General features: G+C 38.5%; 1 protein-coding gene across 6 annotated transcripts in view; it reads left to right on the top strand.

Moving 5' to 3' along the window:
* The window catches only part of COP1 (COP1 E3 ubiquitin ligase), a 236,665-nt gene that overhangs the window by 9,172 nt on the left and 202,195 nt on the right, over positions 1 to 25,298 (top strand). For all 6 annotated transcript variants that reach the window (XM_055582740.1, XM_055582738.1, XM_055582739.1 and 3 more), the window contains exon 2: positions 17,472 to 17,531. In XM_055582740.1, the coding sequence (XP_055438715.1) occupies positions 17,472 to 17,531 (60 nt within the window). The remainder of the gene's footprint in view (positions 1 to 17,471; positions 17,532 to 25,298) is intronic.

The raw sequence follows: 25,298 nt of genomic DNA, 5'->3' as shown, positions 1-25,298 counted from the left end.
TTCAAATAACTCTATTTCACTGATATTTGGCTTTGTTTTTTAAATTCTACTTTGAGTTTTATCTTCTTTTTCTAACTTTGAATACAGAAGCTTACATTTTTTTCTGAGAAAAATTTAATTCTAGTAGTTTCCCTTACTAATCCTGCACTAATTTTCACCCAGTTCCATATACTTTTTTTATCCTTTCCATTGTGATTGGAAGAATGGGTTACTTAGATGTATTTTAATTTCTAAATGAGAATTCTCTGGATATCAGTTTGTTACTGACTCTTGATGCAATGTAGCTTTGTTCAGAGAATAGCATTTGTATGAATTCAGTCCTTTTAAATTTACTGACTTCTTTCATTTTCTCCCATAGGCTTTATCTTGGTTAATGTTCCATATGCATTTGAAAAAAAAAATGAGTATTCTCCTGTGTGTAGACTGGTATATTCTATAAATGTCGTTTGTTGATGTGTTAAGCTCTGTACACCCATACTGATTTTCTGTATACTTGTTCTGTCAGTTACTGAAAGAGGTTTGTTAAAACCTTTAACCATGCCAGGTGTAGTTGTGGGTGTTACTATGTTTCCTTGCAATTCTGTCAATTTGTGTTTCATGTACTTTGAAACTTTAGTAGTAGGGCACACACATTTAGAGTTGGTAGGTTGATCCCCTTATCATTTTGAAATGTCCTTGCTTATTAGTGGGAATGTTTGTTGGTCTGAAATCCATTTAGTCTGTTAACATAGCTTCTCCAACTTTATTTCCTTAAATGTTTACATGGTATGTGTTTTTGTCCTTCACTACTTCTACGTCTGTTTCAAAGTAGGGTTCTTGTAGATGGCTTATGGTTGAGTCTTTTTTGCTTACTACGACAATTTGCCTTTTAATTGGCTTGGTTAGACTTTTTGCATTTTAACATAATTATATGCTTGGTTTTATGTATACATCTTGCTTGCTCTTTGTTTTCTATTTGTCCTTTCTATTCTTCTATTCCTTTTCTCTCTTTTTTCCCCTTATTTCTCTCTCTTCTTTTGGATTAATTGTGTATTTTTAAGATTTCTCTTTTGTTGCTACTGTTGACTTATTAGTAGTACTTGTATGGGGGGTGTGTGTGTGTGTGTGTTTGGGGGGAAGTGCTTGCCCTACGGTTTATAATACTCATTTTTAATTTTTTATAGTCTGCCTTCAAATAACGTAATGTCACTTCATAAACAGTGTAAGAATTTTGTAAATAGTATGCCTCCGTTCTGTAGGATCCACCCCAGTTATTCCCTCACGGCCAGAAGTGTAAGTTCTACGTGTGTGTGTGCGTGCACGCGCGCTCAGTTGTGTCTGCCTCTTTGTGATTCCATGGAGTGTAGCCCACCAAGCTCCTCTGTGGAATTTTTTCAGGCAAGAATACTGGAGTGGGTTTCCATTTCCTCCCCCAGGGCATCTTCCCGACCCAGGGATAGAACCTGCATCTCTTGTGTCTCCTGCATTGGCAGGCAGATTCTTTACCACTGCACCATCTGGGAAGTCATAAGTTCTGTTTTCTTTTTCTAAAAAAAAATAAAAAAAAAAAGAAGTAAAATGCGCGCCATGTAGGATCCCCATTTAAAGTGCACAGCTCGGTGCATTCACAGTGCTGAGCAGCCTTCACCACTGGTGGTTGCCCTGCGGCACGTGGGGTTTAGTTCCCTGACAAAGATCAGACCTGCGTTCCCTGCATTGAAGGCAGATTTTCAGCCACTGGACTACCATGGAAGTCCCCAAAGCAGTATTTTTTCAAAAGTTACTTTAAAAACTCCAGGTGGAAATATAAGGAGCACATCTTCTACATGGCTATAAGGAATACATCTTCCACGTGGATGGATGTTTCTTTCTCCCGATGATGGGACTGACAGTATCAGGGCCTCTCTGGTGGCTCAGCTGGTATAGAATCTGCCTGTGATGCAGGGGACGTGGGTTCAATCCCTGGGTTGGGAAGACCCGCCAGGGAAGGGATAGGCTACTCACTTCAGTATTCTTGGGTTTCCCTTGTGGCTCAGCTGGTAAAGAATCCACTTGCAATATGAGAGACATGGTTTCAGTCCCTGGGTTGGGAAGATCCCCTGGAGAAGGGAAAGGCTACCCACTCCAGTATTCTGGCCTGGAGAATTCCATGGCTTATATACTCCATGAGGTTGCAAAGAGTGGGACAGGACTGAATCATTTTCACTTTCTTTCATTGTCTAATGAAACATATTAGGTATGGTATCTCCCCTGTCCATACTTTTGTAGCCCCTCCTGCATATGCATCCGTGTTTTTCTAATGTGTGAACCTGCTATCTTTCCTAGCTCATTGGTCTGTGATGGTTGCTTTTCTGAATTAATGACTAAAATATAACAGTTGCATTTTGTTGGTATTGGCATGAAACAGTATTTATTTTGTATCAATCATATTTTCTGTCTCAGGAATTTGAAATTTAAAAAGAAAAACACTTGAATTGGCCTATTTTTTAAAAATATTAAAGTTCTTAAAGTAGTTCTGATGCTTGAAGGGCTATACAGTTGACTTAAACAGCACAGCAGTTGGGATGCCCACCCTCTGCCCAGTTGAAAATCTACTTTAACTTAAGTCAACCCTTCATATCCACAGTCCCTCCACATCTGTGCATTCAACCAAATGGAGATTGTCTTGTACTGTAGTATTATTGAAAAAAATCTGTGTGTAAGTGGACCCACATAATTCAAACCTGTGTTGTTCAAGGGTCAGTTGTATATTGCAAGCTGAGATATCCTTGAGACGCAGAAAAAGAAACATTAGTCACATCAATAGCAGAGCTCTGTTGAAGATCTGTATTCCATGTAAGTGCACTGAAGTCCCTAGATCCACCTTGAATCTAACACCAGATCCTGTGAGCCCTGGTGATGCTGTTTGCTATGAGACAATTCTCTTAATTGTTCCACTTATAACTCACAAGCCTAATTGAAATTCTTCTCTAACTGTAAGCCTTTCCTGGTTAGAACTGCTACTCTGAGAAGTGGAATCTTGGGAATGTGTGAATAAAATAAGATCCGGGAGGAAATTGAGAGTGTATTGGGGTGATTTCATACTGGGAGGAATCAATAGTGACACTCTTTGGCCATATTTGCTTTCCTGATCCGTCTACTTTTTTTAGGGGATTGCAGTGGACGGAACACCCGAGCTTGGCCCCCTTGCTTATTTTTTCTTGCCTATCACTTGTGTTAATCATGGTGTCCTTTTCCCCCCTAGCCTACCTGGTCTCATTAAAAAAAAAAAAGCAAAAAAACAAAAACTCTGCTCCTGAGACACTACCAGAGCTATTTTGAATGCCCTACCCGCCTCTATTTTATTTTATTTTTTTAAGATTTCATTGTTAAATTACAGAGTCTAAAAATTTTGCCTTGTCTTTCTTTTCTTCTTTACCTTTCCTGTCCTTATTCAGAGAATCCTGTGATATAAGACAAAGTTAAATGTGGAGATACGAAAGGAATCTCTTTTATAAAATACAGGATAAATTTAATCTCTATTAAAAGGGACATTTAAGTTTTCTAGGGCTTTTATCATATCAAATGAAGTTAGGAAGGAGTGAGATGAATGGACAGAGGCTGGAACTTAACTGCTCTCTGTGAAGATTGGTGCTTGGGATCTAGTGTTATCTGTATAGGTATTAAAAAATGATTTGAAGTTAGTATTATTTTCCTTTTCATTTATTTCCTTGTCTTTCAGTCCTGAATCCACTTAGGGCCAATTAAAAATGAAGGGTAGCTTGGGGATGGTCACAAAGCAGCTGGTTTAAGGGGAAGGAGGAAGCTAGGGAAGTGTCAAGTTTTGGACATTTTGAGGGGAAGGAAGAAACATTTCTGTGGCTGACTTCTGTTGGGTGTCTTTCACTCTTGAAAGATGTATATAAATTTCAACATATTCAAAATAATTTTTCCAAGGTTTTCCCAATGCTGATAGTGATTTGAAATTTCATGGTCACAGTGATACATGTATTTGTTTACTTTATCTTCTGATGCAGAGGGCACTGGACTTGGAATTAAAAGCCCTGAGATTTAACTTTGGGCAAATGAATGTTTGAGTATGTTTTTTTTTTTTTTTTCATTTATAAATTGAGATGTAATGGTATCCCATTATAGGATTGTGAGGTTTAGATTATATAATACACGTATGAAGACACTGTAACTTATAAAATCACTAAAAGGAATCAGGTGGTGTTTGCCAGGATTTCACATTTGGTACCAAAATATGAAAGTGGTTCTTTGATCCTGTTAGGTAAGATAAGGTGTAACCACTCCTTATTTTCCTAAATGACTCTTAATTGTGCCTGGTTCTGATTATCTTGATGATTTTTTTTGGTATAATACTTAAAATTTGAAAAATCGAATGCTTGGTTAGTTAGAATCAGTGCTACTAGAATCAGTTGACACATTTTGTGGAAGCATAATCGAATTAGTGTTGCTATCAAAATATGTATGGATTGAGCAATGGCCTTATTGTACCATTTATTATCATTTGGTAAGTTTGGATGCTGGTTTTGAAGCAGATAATACATATAAAAGGAAGAGTATAAATAAGGCACTGATTGAAAATTTAACTTTAGTGTCAAGCCAGTTATGAAACCCTTGCTTAACTGAGATGATGTATTAACTGAAATACAAAATAGTGAACTAAAAAATAATTTTCTGTATCTGTATCTGTTCTGCTCTGTTGGTTCTTAACGTACTTAAATGACACACATAACCTTTGGGCAAGCTTAAGGATTGTGCAGTGTAATATCTACCTTTAGTTTTGGCAGCTGCTATGAATTTATCTTCTTCACAAGATTCAACTGAAGATCATTATTTTAATAAACAATGGTAAGATGAAAAGATCAGATAATCACTACTAGTGTGGTTCACTCCATGGCCTATCAAAAGTTTTGTGGTAAGGTTGCAAAATCAGATACCTAAAATAGCCATCTGGTTTTCTCTTAAATCAGTATCCATTATGCTTCTTTGCTCTTATGTCTTTTTCTTTATTTCTAAGTTTTCCTGAGTTCTTTAACTTCTTTTAAAATAAGTTTTTCTTCCCAATAATTAATTTCTGAGGTTGCCTAATTGAGAATTTTCTTTATCTTTCAATGCTTTGTAATTTTGTTTATTTCTTTTAGTCCATCTTAAAATACTAGGTTATAATTTCCATTTGTCTTACTGTTTTCCTCTTGTGCTTGCCTTGTTTCTAGGGATGGTATTATGCTCTGTATTCAATTGTGAACTCTTCCTGCTGCTTATAGTTTAGAGTAATTAAACATAAAATATGTTTCATATTTATATTCATTGTTACCACTTTTAGAGCTCTTTCTGTCTTTGTGTATATTTGCTGTCTTTGTATTCCTTATTCCAGTTCAGTTTAGTTGCTTAGTTGTGTCGGACTCTTTGCGATCCCATGGACTGCAGCACACCAGGCTTCCCTGTCCATCACCAACTCCTGGAGCTTGCTCAAACTCATGTCCATTGATTCGGTGATGCCATCCAATCTTTCATCCTCTGTCGTCCCCATCTCCTCCTGCCTTCAATCTTTGCCAGCATCAGGATATTTTCCAGTGAGTCAGTTCGTCACATCAGGAGGCCAAAGTATTGGAGCTTCATCTGCAGAATCAGTCCTTCCAATGAATATTCAGGACTGATTTCCTTTAGGATTGATTGATTTGATCTCCTTGCAGACTCTCAAGAATCTTCTCCAACACCACAGTTCAAAAGCATCAGTTCTTCAGTGCTCAGCTTTCTTTATGGTCTCACTCTCACATCCATACATGACTACTGGAAAAACCACAGCGTTGACTATATATAGATCTTTGTCAACAAAATAATGTCTCTGCTTTTTAATATGCTGTCTAGGTTTGTCACGGAGAAGGCAATGGCAAGCCACTCCAGTACTCTTGCCTAGAAAATCCCATGGATGGAGGAGCCTGGTAGGCTGCAGTCCATGGGGTCGCTACAAGTCGGACGCGACTGAAGAGACTTCACTTTCACTTTTCACTTTCACACAATGGAGAAGGCAATGGCAACCCACTCCAGTGTTCTTGCCTGGAGAATCCCAGGGACGGCAGAGCCTGGTGGGCTGCCGTCTGTGGGGTCGCACAGAGTCGGACACGACTGAAGCGACTTAGCAGCAGTAGCAGCTACGTTTGTCATAGCTTTTCTTCCAAGGAGCAAGCATCTTTTAATTTCATGGCTGCAGTCACCATCTGCAGTGATTTTGGAGCCCAGGAAAATAAAGTCTGTCACTGTTTCCATTGTTTCCCCATCTATTTGCCATGAAGCAATGGGACCAAATGCCATGATTTTAGTTTTTTGAATGTTGAGTTTTAAGCCAGCCTTTTCACTCTCCGCTTTCACTTTCATCAAGAGGCTCTTTAGTTCCTCTTCACTTTCTGCCATAAGTGTGGTGTCATCTGCATATCTGAGGTTATTGATATTTCTCCCGGCAATCTAGATTCCAGCTTGTGCCTCATAGAACTTATGTGAATATATCAGATAGTGAAGTCTGTATGCAATGAATTCTCTAAGTTATTTATTTATTTTGGAAATTACTTGTTTTGTCTTTATATTTGAATTTTTTTTTTTTGCTGGATATAAAATTCTAAGTTTAAAGTTTTTTTTTCTTTTAGTATTTTGAAGATATCAGTCGATTGTCTTTTGCTATATAGTTTTTTTTAAAACCATTAAAAAGTTGAAATGTAGTAAATTTACAATGTTTTAGTATCAGGTGTACAGCAAAGTGATTTGCTTATACATATATGTATCCTTTTTCAGGTTCTTTCCCATATTAGGTTATTGTAAGGTATGGATTATAGTTCCCTGTGCTATACTAAGTGTTCTTGTTGTTTACCTATTTTATATATAGTAGTTTGTATCTGCTAATTCCAGACTCCTAGTTTATCTCACCCTGGTTTGCCCCAGCCCCTTCCCTGCTATTCTCTTTAATAATTGTAAGTTTGTTTTCTGTCTGTGAGTCTGTTTTATGCTTTGTAAATAAGTTTATTTGTAGCATTTTTTTTTTTAGATTCCACATGTAAGTGTTATCATAGGATATTTGGGTATGTCCATGTTGCTGCAAATGGCATTATTTCATTCTTTTTTATGGCTGAGTAATATTCCAGTGTGTGTGTGTGTGTGTGTGTGTGTGTGTGTGTATATACACACACACACCACGTCTTTTTCCATTCATCTGTTGATGGACATTTGGGTTGTTTCCATGATTTGGCTATTGTAAATAGTACTACTATAAAAATTGGGGTGTATATGTCTTTTTGAATTAGAGTTTTATCTGAATATATGCCCAGGAGTGGGATTGCAGGATCACGTAGTAACTGTTTTTAGTTTTTAAGGAACTTTCAGACTGTTTACCGTAGTGGCTGTACAGTTTACACTCCCACCTACAGTGTAGGAGGGTTCCTTTTTCTCTGCAGCATTTGTTATCTGTGGACTGTTTAATGATGGCCATTCTGACTGGTGTGATACCTCATAATAGTTCTGATTTGCATTTTTCTTAATAATTAGCAGTATTGAGCATCTTTTCATGTGCCTCGTGGCCACCTGTATGTCTTCTTTGGAGAAATGTCTATTTAGGTCTTCCGCCCATTTTTAAATTTTTTAAAAAATATTGAATTGCATGAGTTGTCTGTTTTGGAAGTTAATCCCCTGTTGATAGCATCCTTTGCAAATATTTTCTTCCAATCTGTAGGTTATCTTTTCGTTTTGTATGGTTTTCTTTGCTGTGCACAACCATATAAGTTTGACTTAAGTCCAATTTCTTTATTCTTGTTTTGATTTTCAATTTTCCTCAGAGACAGATCCAAAAAAAATCTTGCTACAGTTTATGTCAAAGAGTGTTTTGCTTAAAGAGTGTTTTCCTTTAAGAGTTTTTTAGTGTTTTGTCTCACATTTAGGTCTTTAATCCATTTTGAGTTTATTTTTGTTTATAGTGTTAGAGAATGTTCTGCTTTCATTCTTTCACATGTACAGTTTTCCTAGCAACAGTTATTGCAGAGACTGTATTTTTTCCATTGCATGTTCTTCCCTCCTTTGTCGTGGATTGAATGATCATAAGGTCGTGGGTCTATTTCTGGGCCTTCTGTCCTGTTTCATTGATCTGTATGTCTGTTTTAGTGCCCGGACCATACTGTTTTGATTACTGTCGCTATATAGTACAGCCTGAAGTCAGAGAGCATGAGTCCTCCAGCTCTGTTCTCCTTTCTCAAGATTGTTTTGGCTATTTTAGGGTCTTTTGTGTTTCCATACAAATATAAATTTTTTTCTATGAAAAATATCATTGATAATTTAATAGGGGTTTGCATTGAATCTAGATTATCTTGAGTAGTATGGTCATTTTAACCATGTTCTCCATCTTGGAGAAGTGGCTCTTTGTAGGAAATGTCTTGTGCCCTCCCTTCTTGTCACTGGGTCCCAGGTAGTGTCTGACCTGCCTTTGCAGACTTTGTGGAACTATAGTTTTCTTGTTTATGGTGTCTGCCCGCTGAAGGGTGAGGCTGGTCTAAAGGCTTGTGCCCCATTATGGCGGGAGGGTCCAATGCCTGACCTCTCATAGGTAGAACTGGGACTTGGCCCTCTGTTAGCAGTGCAGTGTCTAGGGTTATGTCGAGGCAGGAAGTCTTAGGCAGCTTGTCTGCTGAATGGTGGGCCTGTGTCCCTACCCACTTTGCTGTTTGGCCTGAGGAATCCCAGCACTGGAGCTTACAGATGTTAAGCAGGGCAAGGTCTTGATGCCAGAATGTCTCCAGAGCCCCCAGGGTGGGCTGCCGTGGCCCCCTGTTTCTCCTGAAGACCGTCTGAGATCAGCAGGTTGGTCTGGCCCAGGCTCCTGTCAGATTATTGCTTTTACCCTTGGTCCTGTTGGGTGTATGATTTTGTGTGCATCCTTTTAAGAGTTCCCCCTGGAGAAGGAAATGGCAACCCACTCCAGTATTCTTGCCTGGAAAATCCCATGGACCAGGAGCCTTACAGGCTACAGTCCATGGGATCACAAAGAGTCAGACACGACTGAACGACTTCACTACACTTCACTCTAAGAGTGATGTCTCTATTTTCCCCAGTCTTGTGGAGCTCCTGCAGTCAAGCCCTGCTGGCCTTCAAAGCCAAATCCTGTGGGGGCTCTTTTTCCTGGTGCTGGACCCCTGAGCTGTAGGGGCTGACATGGGGCTCAGAACTCTCACTCCTCCTGTGGGAGAACCTCTGTTACATAATTAGTCTCCAGTTTGTGGGTCACCCACCTGGGAGGTATGGGATTTGATTATATTGCAAGTCTGTTCCTCTTAATGGTCTTGATGTGGTTACTTTATGTCTTTAGTTGTAGTTTTTTTTTTTTTTTCTGGTAGATTTCACTCATTTTCAGTGATAATTGTTCTGCATATTGTTGTGATTTTGGTGTGCACGTGTGATGAGGTGAGCTCGATATCTTTCTTCTCCACCATCTTGGCCGTTTTCCCCAACCCAGTTTTTTAAATGGGCAAAAGACTTGAACAGATGCTTCCTGTATGGACTACTGCAGCAACCAACCAGTTCCCACTATGTAGATGATCCATCACCTCTAGAAGTTGAAATAATGACCATATTATTGGTTTAATATTAAAGGATATAACTCAGAAACAGCCAGATGGGAAAGATGCATAGAACAAGGTACAGGGAAAGGGTGCAGAGCTTCCGTGCCCTCTCCACATGTGTGATTCTCCCCAGGTCCCCACCAGTCCAGAAGCTCTCCAGACTCTCTTGGCTGCTATAGTTTCTGATGAGAACTCTGCTGTACTCCTAGTTTTGTTCCTCTATATGTGGTGTGTCTTTTTTCTGTGACTGCCTTCAAGATTTTCTCTTCATTTTTGCTTTTATCGGTTTAAATGCAGTGCATTTATCAGGGTGTTTTTTTTTTTTTTTTTAATTCTACTTGGAGTTTTCTGAACTTCTTGGATATGTGGTGAGGTGTCTTTTTTTTTGTTTGTTTTTTGTTAATTGTTATTTTAAAATGAACTTCAGCCAGTGTCTTCATATATTTATTTTGATTGATTTGATACTGATCCACAGCCCATAGATGCTGTGTTTTCTTTTTCTCTGTGTGTTTTAACTTGGGTAGTGTCTGTTGAGATCTGATTTTCTGCTTCTTTTCTCAACTTGTATTTCACGTATTAATCAGCCCATGGAAATTATCCTTTGTCTCTAATGTTATGATCTTGTGGAGTGTTCACCTTGGGCACATGTGACTAGTATTCAGCAGTGAATCTCTGATGAGAATGCTATGTAGATTTTTTTCGAATTTTCTTCTTGTAGCTCCTTCTTGGGTGTCCTGCCGTAAATTCTTTCCTCTTTCTCGTTCCAGCAAGATTGTGGTGCTGTGCTTGTGTTCTCCCTCCTTGGGCCTGGGAAGCTTTCTCTTGAAGGCAACAAGCTGAATCTATGATAGCTTCGTTTCATTTGTCTGCTTTCCTCAGAGATCTCAGTACTGTGTTGCTTAGTGTCCAGTGTCTAAAAGCAGTTGGTTTATTTATTCTCCCTGCTGCCCAAGCCCCGCCGCTGCCCTGCAACCCAACCCCCCCAACCGCCAGCCAGTTCCTAAGTGTGCATAGTAAGAGGGTAAGTCTGCTTTATTTAAATTTTGACCTCAAGTCCAGAGTGAACTAATCATGTTTCACCTTGTTCATTAACCAGCCCAGGGCTCCTCTTTTGCTTTGTTTCACTTTGTCATGTTCTTTGATTCTAGTTTTTCCTTCATTTATTCTTTGGCAAATTTGAAAATTGCATTGTAGATGATGGCATTAAAAAAAAATTCTTGGAGGTAGCTGTCATTTCACACGGATATGTCAACAGAGAAAATGCCTGCCTCAACAGATTAGAATTTGGTCAATTAGACATGTTTAGCAACATTCCTAAAGCTGGAGTCAGATGCAGATGATCTGACTGAATGTAAACTTGGCTTACAGTCCCAGAAACAACAGCTTTTAGTTCCATTATGAATTCTTCTAGTAAATGATACTTCACCACAGAAACGGAAAGTATTATGTGGAAAAATCTGGAAATCAGTGACTTAGTCAACAAGTGATTCAGAAAAGTTAAACCCTGAAGAATGAGAATTTGTTGGAAAACATAATTATAAGTGTGTGTGTGTGTTTTCCACAAGAGTGATGTATGATAAAACTTAAATCTAAAAGAGCTTTTTTACAAAAGGTAAAATTCCTAACTGATAAAGAAGTGTTTAGTTTAATTAGCAGAGTTGTTTCTTTTTTAGTTGCATATAATGGTACGTCTTACTATTGATGTCTTTTTAGATTCTGTTGAATAAGGTATTATATTCCTCTCCCTACTTTTTCTTATTTTCCTAACCTCTTCTCTTGGTTTTCTATTGTAATTTATATGTGTTTTTGAATATATGTATTCCTGTGAACCGATACCTGTGAAACATATTTTTTGTGTTTTAATTTTATGTGAATCCTATTGTGTCACAGATCTTATTTTCATTTCTGTTTTCACTTGACAAAATATCCAGTCATGGTGCTCCCTGACTAGAATCTATACTATATAGATGTTTTCCAGTATCTATATATATATCTAAGCACATTTTTACTTCTCCATTCTAGTAATTTTGATCGTTAAGGCTGCCTCTAGTTCCGTACTGTAAGAAGTATCCAGTTTGTTGCCAGTATCCTCAAAGGTATTCCCTATTGACAGATGTGGGTGTTTTTCTCTTAGCTGTGTACACACATATACACACACAAACACACAAATGTAAACCTGTATATATGTATTTACATATATGTACACAAATGCTGAATGTGTATATTTTTATGTTGGGTTCAGTTCAGTTCAGTCGCTCAGCTGTGTCTGTGTCTTTGCGACCCCATGAATCGCAGCACGCCAGGCCTCCCTGTCCATCACCAACTCCTGAGTTCACTCAGACTCACGTCCATCGAGTCAGTGATGCCATGCATCCATCTCATCCTCTGTTGTCCCCTTCTCCCCCTGCCCCCAATCCCTCCCAGCATCAGGGTCTTTTCCAGTGAGTCAACTCTTTGCATGAGGTGGCCAAAGTATTGGAGTTTCAGCTTCACCATCAGTCCTTCCAGTGAGCACCAGGATTGATTTCCTTCAAAATGGACTGGTTGGACCTCCTTGCAGTCCAAGGGACTCTGAAGAGTCTTCGCCAACACCACAGTTCAAAAGCATCAATTCTTCAGCGCTCAGCTTTCTTCACAGTCCAGCTCTAACATCCATACATGACCACTAGAAAAACCATAACCTTGACTAGACGGACCTTTGTTGGCAAAGTAACGTCTCTGCTTTTTAATATGCTGTTTAGGTTGGTCATAACTTTCCGTCCAAGGAGTAAGCGTCTTTTAATTTCATGGCTGCAGTCACCATCTGCAGTGATTTTGGAGCCCAAAAAAATAAAGTCTGACACTGTTTCCACTGTTTCCCCATCTATTTCCCATGAAGTGATGGGACCAGATGCCATGATCTTCGTTTTCTGAACATTGAGATTTAAGCCAACTTTTTCAATCTCCTCTTTCACTTACATCAAGAGGCTTTTTTGTTGTTCTTCACTTTCTGCCATAAGGGTGGTGTCATCTGCATATCTGAGGTGATTGATATTTCTCCCGGCAATCTTGATTCCAGCTTGTGCTTCTTCCAGCCCAGCGTTTCTCATGATGTACTCTGCATAGCAGTTAAATAAGCAGGATGACAATATACAGCCTTGACGTACTCCTTTTCCTATTGGGAACCAGTCTGTTGTTCCATCTCCAGTTCTAACTGTTGCTTCCTGACCTGCATATAGGTTTCTCAAGAGGCAGGTCAGGTGGTTTGGAATTCCCATCTCTTTCAGAATTTTCCACAGTTTATTGTGGAAAGTCAAAGGCAAAGTCAAAGGCTTTGGCATAGTCAATAAAGCAGAAATAGATGTTTTTCTGGAACTCTTGCTTTTTCGATGATCCAGCGAATGTTGGCAATTTGATCTCTGGTTTCTCTGCCTTTTCTAAAACCAGCTTGAACATTTGGAAGTTCACGGTTCATGTATTGCTGAAACTTGGCTTGGAGAATTTTGAGCTTTGCTTTACTAGCGTGTGAGATGAGTGCAACAGTGCGGTAGTTTGAGCATTCTTTGGCATTGCCTTTCTTTGGGATTGGAATGAAAACTGACCTTTTCCAGTCCTGTGGCCACTGCTGACTTTTCCAAACTTGCTGACATATTGAGTGCAGCACTTTCACAGCATCATCTTTCATGATTTGGAATAGCTCACCTGGAATTCCATCACCTCCACTAGCTTTGTTTGTAGTGATGGTTTCTAAGGCCCACTTGACTTCACATTCTGGGATGTCCGGCTCTAGGCCAGTGATCACACAATTGTGATTATCTGGGTCTTGAAGATCTTTTTTGTACAGTTGTTCTGTGTGTTCTTGCCACCTCTTTTTAATATCGTCTGCTTCTGTTAGGTCCCTACCATTTCTGTCCTTTATCGACCCCATCTTTGCATGAAATGTTCCCTTGGTATCGCTGATTTTCTTGAAGAGATCTCTAGTCTTTCCCATTCTGTTGTTTTCCTCTATTTCTTTGCATTCATCACTGAGGAAGGCTTTCTTATCTCTCCTTGCTATTCTTTGGAACTCTGCATTCAGGTGGGAATATCTTTCCTTTTCTCCTTTGCTTTTCACTTCTCTTCTTTTCACAGCTATTTGTAAGGTCTCCCCAGACAGCCATTTTGCTTTTTTTGCATTTCTTTTCCATGGGGATGGTCTTGATCCCTGTCTCCTGTACAATGTCACAAACCTCTGTCCATAGTTCATCAGGCACTCTATCAGATCTAGGCCCTTAAATCTATTTCTCACTTCCACTGAATAATCATAAGGGATTTGATTTAGGTCATACCTTAATGGTCTAGTGGTTTTCCCCACTTTCTTCAATTTAAGTCTGAATTTGGCAATAAGGAGTTCAAGATCTGAGCCAGTCAGCTCCTGGTCTTGTTTTTGCTGACTGTATAGAACTTCTCCATCTTTGGCTGCAAAGAATATAATCAGTCTGATTTCGGTGTTGACCATCTGGTGACGTCCATGTATAGAGTCTTCTCTTGTGTTTTTGGAAGAGGGTGTTTGCTATGACCAGTGCGTTCTCTTGGCAAAACTCTATTAGCCTTTGGCCTGCTTCATTCCGTATTCCAAGGCCAAATTTGCCTGTTACCCCGGTGTTTCTTGAGTTCCTCCTTTTGCATTCCAGTCCCCTATAATGAAAAGGACATCTTTTTTGGGTGTTAATTCTAAAAGATCTTGTAGGTCTTCATAGAACCATTCAACGTCAGCTTCTTCAGCGTTACTGGTTGGGGCATAGGTTTGGATTACTGTGATATTGAATGGTTGCCTTGGAAACAAACAGAGATCATTATGTCGTTTTTGAGATTGCATCCAAGTACTGCATTTTACCTATGTACAAATTATAGGAGTGGGATTACTGGGTAATAAGTATATGAAAATTCAGTGTAGGTTGCTTTGCCAGATGTTTCTTCATGAAAATTCTTGTTTTTCCATACCCTCCCTAATATACTTGGTATTCTAATTTTCTAATGATTTAATGGAGGTAACATGTTATTTTATCATCTTAATTTGCATATTTTGATTACTACTGAGTCAGAACATCTTTCTATATACTTGAAAAGTAGTGTGTCTTCCCTTCCTGTGAACTAGGAATTGATATCCTTTCCCATTTTTTCTGTTGGAATTTCTGTCTTGATTTACAAGAATTGCTGGTTTATGGTGGTACAGGAGGCATGAGTGGTCACAGTAGTGGCTTTAATCCATTTGTAATTTCTTCCTTGTTTTTGATGTTGCCACTGTGTCAGATGTCCATTAAAAGTTTGAGATGGTCCCTAAACATTTTGGGGGGTCTGTATAAAGATTTGGGGGTGTGTAAAGTTTCAGATACCGGTATAGTGTTTAGCTTGTTGGCCAGTTCATATACTTTCTATGTTTGTACTTACGCTTAGGTCTTCCAGCTCATTGTCTTTGGAGGCTATTGATAGGCAGAGTAGAAGGAGTTCTATACTGTTTTTTTATAGTTTTCCCCAAAACCTACCCTTAGTACGTTTTGCCCATTAAAATTGGGAGGAGCTGAGAGTTGGGAATTCCCTGGCAGCCCAGTGGTTAGGACTCTATGCTTCCATTGCAGGAGCCACAGTTTTGCTCTCTGGTCAGGGAACTAAGATCCCGCCTGCCACATAGCATGACCAGGAGAAAAGAAAAAAAAAATTGGGGAAAAGAAACAAAAAGAAAAATCAAAGAAAGAAAAAAGGATAAAAGAAAAGGTATGACTTAGTGACCAGAGAAATCAAGGAGTAAGTGGTAATTGTGAAAAAGGGTAGAACACAAGTGATTTGAAGATTCCAGGCTTAGGGGCTGAAGTAGACCTGAAGAGATCTTTATAAACAAAAGGAAGATTTGTTCTTCAAAATCATTCTATAATTCTTTGACACAGCCTTTTCTAAGATTAAGAGAATTACTTGCAACTCTTCCTTTTTCTTACTCATAAAACTATATATAGTCTACTCAAGAAAGATAATTTTCACTCTTTTTGGAGTTTGAATGCTAAGAGATGGGCTTAGAAAACTGGAAGATTAAAAAGTAGAATATGATTCATAATAGGTAATCTTAATAATCATGAGGTTTGAAGTATTCAAAATTTTAAAATTTTAGGGCTTTCCTTGTGGTACAGTGGATAAGTGTCAGCCTACCAATGCAGGAGACATGGGTTTGATCCCTAGTCCAGGAAGATTCCGCATACTGTGGAGCTAGTGGGCCTGCCTGCCACAACTACCGAGCCTGCACTCCAGAGCCTGTGCTCTGCAAGAAGAGAAGCCACCACAATGAGAAGTCTGTGTGCAGCCATGAAGACCCAAATTAATTGATTAAAAAATGTTAAAAATTTGAAAGCTATATACTGTTCATATACAGTTGAGTAAATATTTCTATCTGTAAAAAAACACAAAAACAAACATTGGCCTTAAGATACCTGCTTGAGCACCCAGTGACCAGCTGTACCAGTGTAAAATAAAATTTGTCTATCCCGGATCTGCTCTTCAGCATCCTTTAGTCACAGACTGGGATCACAGAGCACCCTGGGCAGCTCATCCATGTGTCCTCAGGAGGGACTCCCACCCCTCTTCCTTCTTCATCAGACGGAGCAAGATAGACTTCGTTCCAAAAGAAGAACTACCGAATCCCCACATTTAAGAGATTTCTCCTTCTTCTGAGTCTGGAACAGTAAAGACTTGACAAATCCAGTGCAGTCTTTGCCAGGATACTATAGGTGATGAAATGCCGAGCTTGTGTGACATTGAGACTTTATAACTTACTTAAAATCTCACATTCTGTGATGGTACTTATGCCCAGGAAACTTTCCTTGAAGGGAGTAGAAGAATTTTCATTTGCAGTTTAATTGTCATGTATCATCAGTAAGGACTGGATTTGTATACCAGTGACAGAAAACTCAATAAATACTGGCTTGAGCAAATGAGGATTTGCTTTTCTCATGTAATGTGAAGTCCAGAGAGAGACAATTCATGGCTGATGCAACTGCTGAAGAATGTTACCAAGGAACTCATATCCTGTGTTCTTAGCCTATAGTTATCTTTATGATCACAAGATGGCTGTTGTATCTCTGGAGACTTCATGGAGTTTTTGGAAGGAAGAATGGGGAAGGATAAAGGGAAATTGCTTTTTGTAAGGCTTTGCATATTTTTGATAGACTGTATCCTCTCAAGAGATTGATAACCACCTTTCCTTGGCCAGAACATGTGGCATAGTTGGTGTGACTTGATATTTAACTTATCGTATGTGAAAGTAGTATAGAATAGTGGTCGAGAACATGCACTTGAGTTTGAAAATTTGGCTGTGTTACTTCCTAGCTCTGTGACTTTTAACATCACTTGTGTTGATTTCCTTATCTATAAAGGATTGTGTTAATATATGTCATTATTTAAGTGGACATGCATAGCTTGTGTTAAGTATTAGTTATCATTAGCATCTTCACCACCTGGAAGAGTTATTGAAATTGTAACTGTAAATTTATCACTCAGGAAATTAGTTTTCTTTGAAATAGAAAATAAAAGAGCATTTAGATGAGTAGGTGTTGTCTCTGGTACCAGGGATGATCGAAAAGATGGTAGAACTTAATTACTTTTGTGATTGCACCACACTGAAAACAGTTACGGGCAAGTTAAAATATTGGGGTCAGTTAAATTATTCATTTCATTCATCTTAGAACTTGATGGCTCACAAATTATTATTTTACCAGCAATCCACTGAAGTTCATTCAGCCCAATAGAAATTTCATCTCTCATTAGTAAAAAATTTGAAGACTTACCTGTGTACTGAAATATGATTTTGTTGATACTGTTATGACTTTTTCCAATTTGTAATTACTCTACTTAAAAAAATGTATTAATTATTTTTCTATTTGTTTTTAGCCCCATCTGCTTTGATATGATTGAGGAAGCATACATGACGAAGTGTGGTCACAGCTTTTGGTAAGATGATTTTATTTAGTGAAATTGTCTTCTGGCAGTTTTTAACTTGTGTGTAAATGTAGCCAGTGAGAAGTTGCATTTTTATAGTTGCTGTTGGTTATTTTGAATCATATTTCCTTGACTGATACGACTTTATAGGTTTGACATCTCAAGGCAAATATGGTTAATGGTGTAGTTTCTGTGAAATACTTTGATTTACCATGAAATCAAATATGAAATTATAATTAATAAACTTCTGGGTTTATTAATTGTTTAAAGAGCTTTGACTGCTGTTTTAGGAAACTGGAGGGTGCTGGGTATCAGAATGAAGCATGAAACACCTTTAACTCACTCCTGGGGGTCAAATGTGAGGGTCACTGGCTAGCAGTCACAGGCTAGCAGGTCACTGAAAAAGGATATTAGAGGATTAAATATTTCTTGTCCTTTAACACTGCTCAGTGCTGTCTTTAGGTTATATGTCACATAAATTTGTGTGTTTTGAAAGCATTTCAGTTGTGATGAAATACACATATCATAAAATTTACCACCTTAGTCATTTTTAAGTGAGTAATGTTGAGTATTGTTCACATTGTTGTGCAGTCTGTCCCCAGAATGTTTTCATCTTGTAAAACAGAAACTATCCTTATTAAACAAGTCCCCATATCCCTCTTCCCCAACCTCTGCCAGTCACCATTCTACCTGCTGTGATTTTTGACTACCCTGGATACCTCATATAAGTAAATCAATCAGTATCTGTTTTTTGTGACTGTCTCATTTCACTCAGCATAGTGTGCTCCGGTTTCATCCATGTTGTAGCGTGTGTCACAGTTTCCTTCCTTTCTGAGGCTGAATGACATTTAATTGCATGTACAGTTGGCCCTACATATCTGCAGGTTCAGCATCTGTGGGTTCAACCAACTAGGGCTCAGAAGTATTTGAAAAAAAAATTCCAGAAAATTCTAAAAAGAGAAACTTGAATTTGCAGCTCACTGGCAACTATTTCCATAGTATTTACATCATATTAGCTATTATAAGTGATCTAGAGATGCTTTAAAGTATACAGGAGGATGTGCAGTAACCTATGTGCTAATACTGTACTATTTTGTATAAGGGACTTGAGCATCCTTGGATTTTGGATCCTTGGAGGCCCTGGAAGCAATTCCCTGTGGATACCAAGGGATGACTGCATGTATCACACTTTGTGCATTCATCTCTCTGTGGACACTGACGTTGCTTTCATCTGTTGAAACTATGGTTAATAATGCTGCTTTGAACACTGATGTATAACTAGCTTTTTGAAATCCTGCTTTCAGTTCTTTCAAGTGTTTACCTGGAAGTAAAATTACTGGATCATGTGGTGAATCTGTGTTTAATCTTCTGTGGAACCGCCATACTGTTTTTCCTGCCTGCAGTACAATTTTACATCCCCTCAACAGTGCACATGGGTTCCAGTTTGTCCACATCCTCTCCAGTACTTGTTATTTCTGGTTTGATTCTTTTTTTTTTTTTTTTAAATAGTGGTCATACTAATGAGTATGTAATTTCTGTATGTTTAATTCCTTTAGTTTATTTATTTACCTGTTTGATTCAAGATGATATATTCTACTTGCCATCAACTCCCTAAATTATTTACACTGTTTATTTAATATTTCTGTTGTGTTATACCCAACAGGTATACCTGCTTCTTTAGCAACCCAGTAGCAATCGTTTTGCTCCCAGTTGTAGCAAGCAAAAATGTCTGCAGCCATTGCCAGATATCCCTTGCTGCTGCTGCTAAGTCGCTTCAGTCGTGTCCGACTCTGTGCGACCCCACAGACGGTAGCCCACCAGGCTTCCCATCCCTGGGATTCTCCAGGCAAGAACACTGGAGTGGGTTGCCATTTCCTTCTCCAATGCATGAAAGTGAAAAGCTAAAGTGAAGTCGTTCAGTCATGTCTGACTCTAGCGACCCCATGGACTGCAGCCTACCGGGCTCCTCTGTCCATGGGATTTTCCAGGCAAGAGTACTGGAGTAGGGTGCCATTGCCTTCTCCAGATATCCCTTAGGAGACAAAATTGCCCTTAGTTGAGCATCCTGATGTAAAGCTGAAAGAGCACGGTCTTGAAGTTGATGGACCAGGAATCTAGTTCTGGGTTCTGGGTCTAAAATTTACCTTTGTCAAGTCATTCAGCCTATCTTCTGCTGCTGCTCTCCAGCCCTCAACCCCCATTGTCTTCGTGTCTTGTCACCTCTTCTTCTTTCACAGATTTGAAAGGAAAGTGTGAAAACAGATTGTAAGGTGAGGTTTTCATTTTTCCTAACTGCCCTTCTCTAACTTATAATTTACTGTGGCATTTAAAAAAGGCTTAAGAGTGTGCTAAAGCAGTTCAGAGATCTTGTTTCCCTAAGTTGTGAAATATAATAAATTACTGATTGACTTTATAACTAGACAGTCCTAGTCTTTTCAGTGAGTCCTATAATCTTCATGATATGTCTTTAGGTCATTGTTGGGAAGCCCCATTAGTTTCTTAAATACCCTTTTTTTCTTTCAAATAAAAATAAAGTTTAGATCCTTGTTATAGTTCAAGTTACTGTGTTATACTCTGATGTGATTATGTTTTAAAATACCTACCAGAGAGCAGTTTTTGGTAGGATAGAGATAATAACATTGGCAGGAACCAATAAACCTGGAGTCTGACAATCCCAGCCCCAGGCTTGATAAACTATGAAATATTTTGTGGTGGTAGTGGTTTAGTTGCTAGGTCATGTCCACCTCTTGCAACACCATGGACAGAGGAGCCTAGCAGGCTACAGTCCATGGGATTCTCCAGGCAAGAATACTAGAGTGGGTTACCATTTTCTTCTCCAGGGGATCTTCCCAACCCAGAGATTGAACCTGGGTATCCTGCATTGTAGGCAGATTCTTTACCAACTGAGCTACAAGGGAAGCCCCTAAATATTTTGCACTTTTGTTTAAAGCAAAAGCTCATAATTATTTACCTTATCTGTTATGTGAGGCCTATGGAACTTTAGTCATGAACAGTAGCCTATTGTATCAGCTCTTTGCTAACTTGAACCCTGGGGCTGGTAACCTGGAGTCAAGTTGTCTGCCAGCTGAAGGCTCAATCCAGATTATTAACACTAAATCAAATTGAGTCACATTAATTGTTTATCCCTGGTCCCACTTATAAATGATAAGTCTTTCCTAGTAACACGTTGGAGACCATAAAGCAGGAAGTTCTTTCTCTTTATTCATTCCCACTTCACAGTCAATCTGCTATTAATATTAGCTATAGTCTAACTTAAACTCAGTGATATCATTTTAAAAAACTGGCTTCTGTGTGGTATAGAGATAAGGCTTGTTCTTTCTCTTTCCCTCTTGCGGTCTCCAGGTTGTCCCCTGTCCCCTGCTTCTCTGACCTCATGTATACCAGTGGCTGATTTACTATTTTGCTTTATTACAAATTAGTTAGAATTAATAGGGTCCCTCAGTGTTGTCACCACAGCATGCCTGTGATCAAGCCTGAGGGTCAGTTTGTCTGTTGGGACTTTTGACTAATCGACCATCTTGTACTTTACTAGTACCAGGTTGTTATATACGAGCGCTGGTACTAATCTGTTCTTTCTGTACCCCCTTTTTTTGAGAATTTTCTCATTACTCAGTTTTCTTTATCTGTTTATCCCTGTTGATTCAGACAGAAAAATCTATTATATTTTGTAGGTAGGTAAGTACTTAATAGGAGAAACAGAACAACTATATACATCTGTGGAGAAATAGTCATTCTTTGTGATCAGATCTACACTTGTTAGGGAACACAGGTACCCATTTATGTCAGCACACTGTAGTACTAAGTTTTTTTTAAGAGTTGCATTGTGAGTAGCTATTGAAAACTTCTCAGGTGGACCCCAAATATATATATCCTTCTTATCTCTTTCTGCTCACCTATTTTGATTGCTAGTTTAGGTACTTTCTCTTCTTTTGGAATCCACAACACTGCATTTGGACTTGTGTTGGTCAGGTAGATAGATGAATGAGAATGAATCAGAGTTACAGTGATAGGGCTTCTCAGGCAATGCTAGTGGTAAAGAACCTGCCTGCCAGTGCAGTAGATACCAGTCGCAGGTTCAGCCTCTGGGTTGGGAAGATTCCCAGGAGGAGGGCATGGCTACCCACTCCAGTAATCTTGCCTGGAGAATCCCATGATCAGAGAAGCCCAGCGCCTACAGTCCATAGGGTTGCAAAGAGTTGAGCACGACTGAAGCGACTTTTTTTTTTTGTTTATATCTGTTTTTTCATGTATTCAGCGTTTATCGAGTTCCAACTCTTCAATGGGATATTAGCTAGATATTGAGGGTAGAGAGATAAATGAAACAAATCTCTGCTTTTAATTAGCAAATAGAGCTGCTCTGAGACATATACACAGATTAAGTACAGAATAAGACAGTTACTGTTTCTCAAACTAGAGACGAACTACCTGAGGTGGTAGTGAGGTAGTAGATGTTATAAAATAAATTTGATTCATCTTGTTATCACTCCACTTTTGTATGGTGGGATGTAATTTGATACATTTAAATTTTACAGTTTAGATGGGTATTATCAAGTACAGTGCAGAAAAGTCATTTGAGCTTCTGTTTCTGGTTGTGTCCTAGACTTCTTTTTTTTCCTTCTGGGAGAGGATGGTATGGTAATAAGCTTAATAACAAGAGATATGATTTGGGGGTTGAAGAAAGGAGAGGAGAATATTCTACTGGATTCAGGAATAATTTGTATATTGACAAACTCTCTAAATTTGTATATTGACAAACTCTCTTTAGTTTATTGATAAACTAAATAAACAATTTAGTTTATTCTCATAATTTTATTTGCTCATTTTCCAACTAGCATTTCTTTTCAAAAGCTATTTGCTATAACCCCTAATGTCCTTCTGGAGAAGGCAATGGCACCCCACTCCAGTACTCTTGCCTGGAAAATCCCATGGACGGAGGAGCGAAGAGTTGGACACGACTGAGCGACTTCACTTTCACTTTTCCCTTTCATGCATTGGAGAAGGAAATGGCAACCCACTCCAGTGTTCTTGCCTGGAGAATCCCAGGGACGGGGGAGCCTGGTGGGCCACCGTCTATGGGGTCGCACAGAGTCGGACACGACTGAAGCGACTTAGCAGCAGCTAATGTCCTTCTTCTGCTTATCTGTTAGCTCCTGTCTCCCACCTTTAATAACCTTCTCAGATTCTCTCCTTCTTGACTTGCTTTATTTAAACATGCAGGTGTCTTTTATTTCCTCATGGTCACACAGAGTGGCCTGTGGGATCTTAGTTCCCCAACCAGGGATCTAACCTGGGACATAGCAGTAGAGTGCAGAGTTCTTATCACTGGATCTCCAGGGAATTCCCTGCAGTTTTGTTATTTTTTTGGTAAGGATTAAATCTTGTCATGTGGGCAAGTATTCCGGTAATATTAATTCATTTCCTTTTCCCCTGAGCAGACTATAAATGTTTCCATGTTGGAACTTTTAATCTATTGTATTTGCGTATCTTCTTTATGCTTTTCCTTTGCAATAAAAATAAAAACAATTTAACATTAAAATGAAAAAAATACTATTTCTTTCATTGAAATTTCCATGTAGGAAATTTTTTCTCCTATATGGAATCTATCTTGTGGTAATATGGTATTCCTAGCCTGGTCATAGTTGTGGGGGGTGGGGGGCGGGTGATGATACTGTTTCTGGAACACTGTGCAAGTCATTTGTTCAGTGTGTGAGTACCTGTTAAATGCCAGAGACCACCGTTACAGTGATTCTCTGTCACATCCTCCTCTTTTGCTTGTCTTCCAGTAACACATGTGAGATGAGAAAGTAGATAATAACGAGAAGAGAGCAACCTGATAGTTGTAGGTTTTTGTTTTGATAAGGTGGAAGAAAGTAGGCAGATACAAAAATCTCCTTCAGTTTATGAAGGTGAAGTAAATTTATAGCAAGTTGGACCCAGAATAAAACAGGTACTGTCAGTGGATAGCCAATAGGGACCTACCATACAGCAGAGGGAACTCTTCTCAATGTTATAACAACCCAAATGGGAAAAGAATTTGAAGAAGAGTAGATACATATATATGTGTAATTGAATTACTTTGTTGTTCACCCGAAACTAACACAATAGTGTTAATCAACTATACTCCAGCGTAAAATAAAATGTTAAAAAAAAGAGATATTGTCTTTTTTTAGGAATCATCTTTATACATAAATCACTCTAATAAAAATTTAGAAGTAACTTTTTTTCCTGATTATTAGGAGCAGTACATGTTTACTATAGAAACTTGTAGACACTTCCAAAGAAAAAGTTTCCCATAATTATATGACCCAGAGGCATATACTGTTAACATTATGGTGAATGTCTTTTTTGATTTATTTTAAATGTACACATTTAAATGCACATAGTTTTGGTGTGGAGTCTTCAGGATTTTTTTTTAAACAGAGTATCATGTCATCTGCATACAATGACAGTTTTACCTCTTCCTTTACTTTTACCTTTTATTTCTTTTTCTTGTCTGATTGCTATGACTAAAACTACTAGAACTAATGAATGAATTCAGCAGAGTAGCAGGGTAGAAGATCAGCATGCGGGAATCTGTTGTGTTTCTTTACGCTAACAATGAAATGTCAGAAAGAGAAAGTAAAAACAAGACAATCCCATTTAAAGTTGCATTAAAGAAATTAAAATACCTAGGAATAAACTTAACCAAACTGCAGTCCATGGGGTCATAAAGAGTCGGACACGACTGAACAACAACAACAAAGAATAATGAAAGATGTGTATGCTGAGAATGATAAAACATTGATAAAGGAAAGATGATACAAAGAAGTGGAAAGATATTCCCTGCTTTTGGATTGGAAGAATTAATACTGTTAAAATGGCCACACTGCCCAAAGCAATCTACATATTTAATGTGATCCCTATCAAATTATCCATGGCATTTTTCACAGAGCTAGGACAAATAATCCTAAAATTTATATGGAACCATAAAGACCTAGACTTGCCAAAGCAATTCTGAGGAAAAATAGCAAAGCTGGAAGCATAACCCTCCCAGGCTTTGGACAGTACTACAAAGTTACAGTAATCAAAACAGCATGGTGTTGGCATAAAAACAGATGTATGGATCAATGGAACAGCATAGAGAGCCCAGAAGTAAACCCACATGCATATGGTCAATTAATCTCAACAAAGGAAGCAAGAATATACAATGGAGAAAAGACAGTCTCTTCAGCAGGTGGTGTTGGGAAAGCTGGACAGCTGCATATAAATCTATGAAATTAGAGCACTCCCTTATACCATACACAAAAATAAACTCAAAATGACTTACAAACTTAAATATAAGAGATGGTACCATAAAAGTTGTAGAGGAAAGCATAGGCAAACATTCTTTGACATGTTACACCCGTGTTATCCTAGTTCAGTCTTCCAAGGCAAAAGATAAAAAATAAAAGCAAACATAAATAGATGGGACCTAATCAAACATATGCTTTTGCACAACAAAGGAAACCATAAACAAAATGAAAAAATAACGTACAGACTGGGAGAAAATATTTGCAACTGATGTGACCAGCAAGGGCTTAACTTCCAAAATAAACAGGTAGGTCATGAATCTCAGTGTAAAACAAACAAACAAACAAAAAACCAAAAACAGCCCAATTAAAAAATGGGCAGAATACCTGAATAAACATTTCTCCAAAGAAGACATACAGAGGGCCATCAGTTGGGTGATAAAACGCTCCACATTGCTAATTCGTAGAGAAATGAAAATCAGAACTACAG

This window comes from Bubalus kerabau, chromosome 5 (assembly GCF_029407905.1).
Source record: "Bubalus kerabau isolate K-KA32 ecotype Philippines breed swamp buffalo chromosome 5, PCC_UOA_SB_1v2, whole genome shotgun sequence".
Lineage (NCBI taxonomy): Eukaryota > Metazoa > Chordata > Mammalia > Artiodactyla > Bovidae > Bubalus > Bubalus kerabau.
This window is presented reverse-complemented; position numbering and strand designations above follow the sequence as displayed.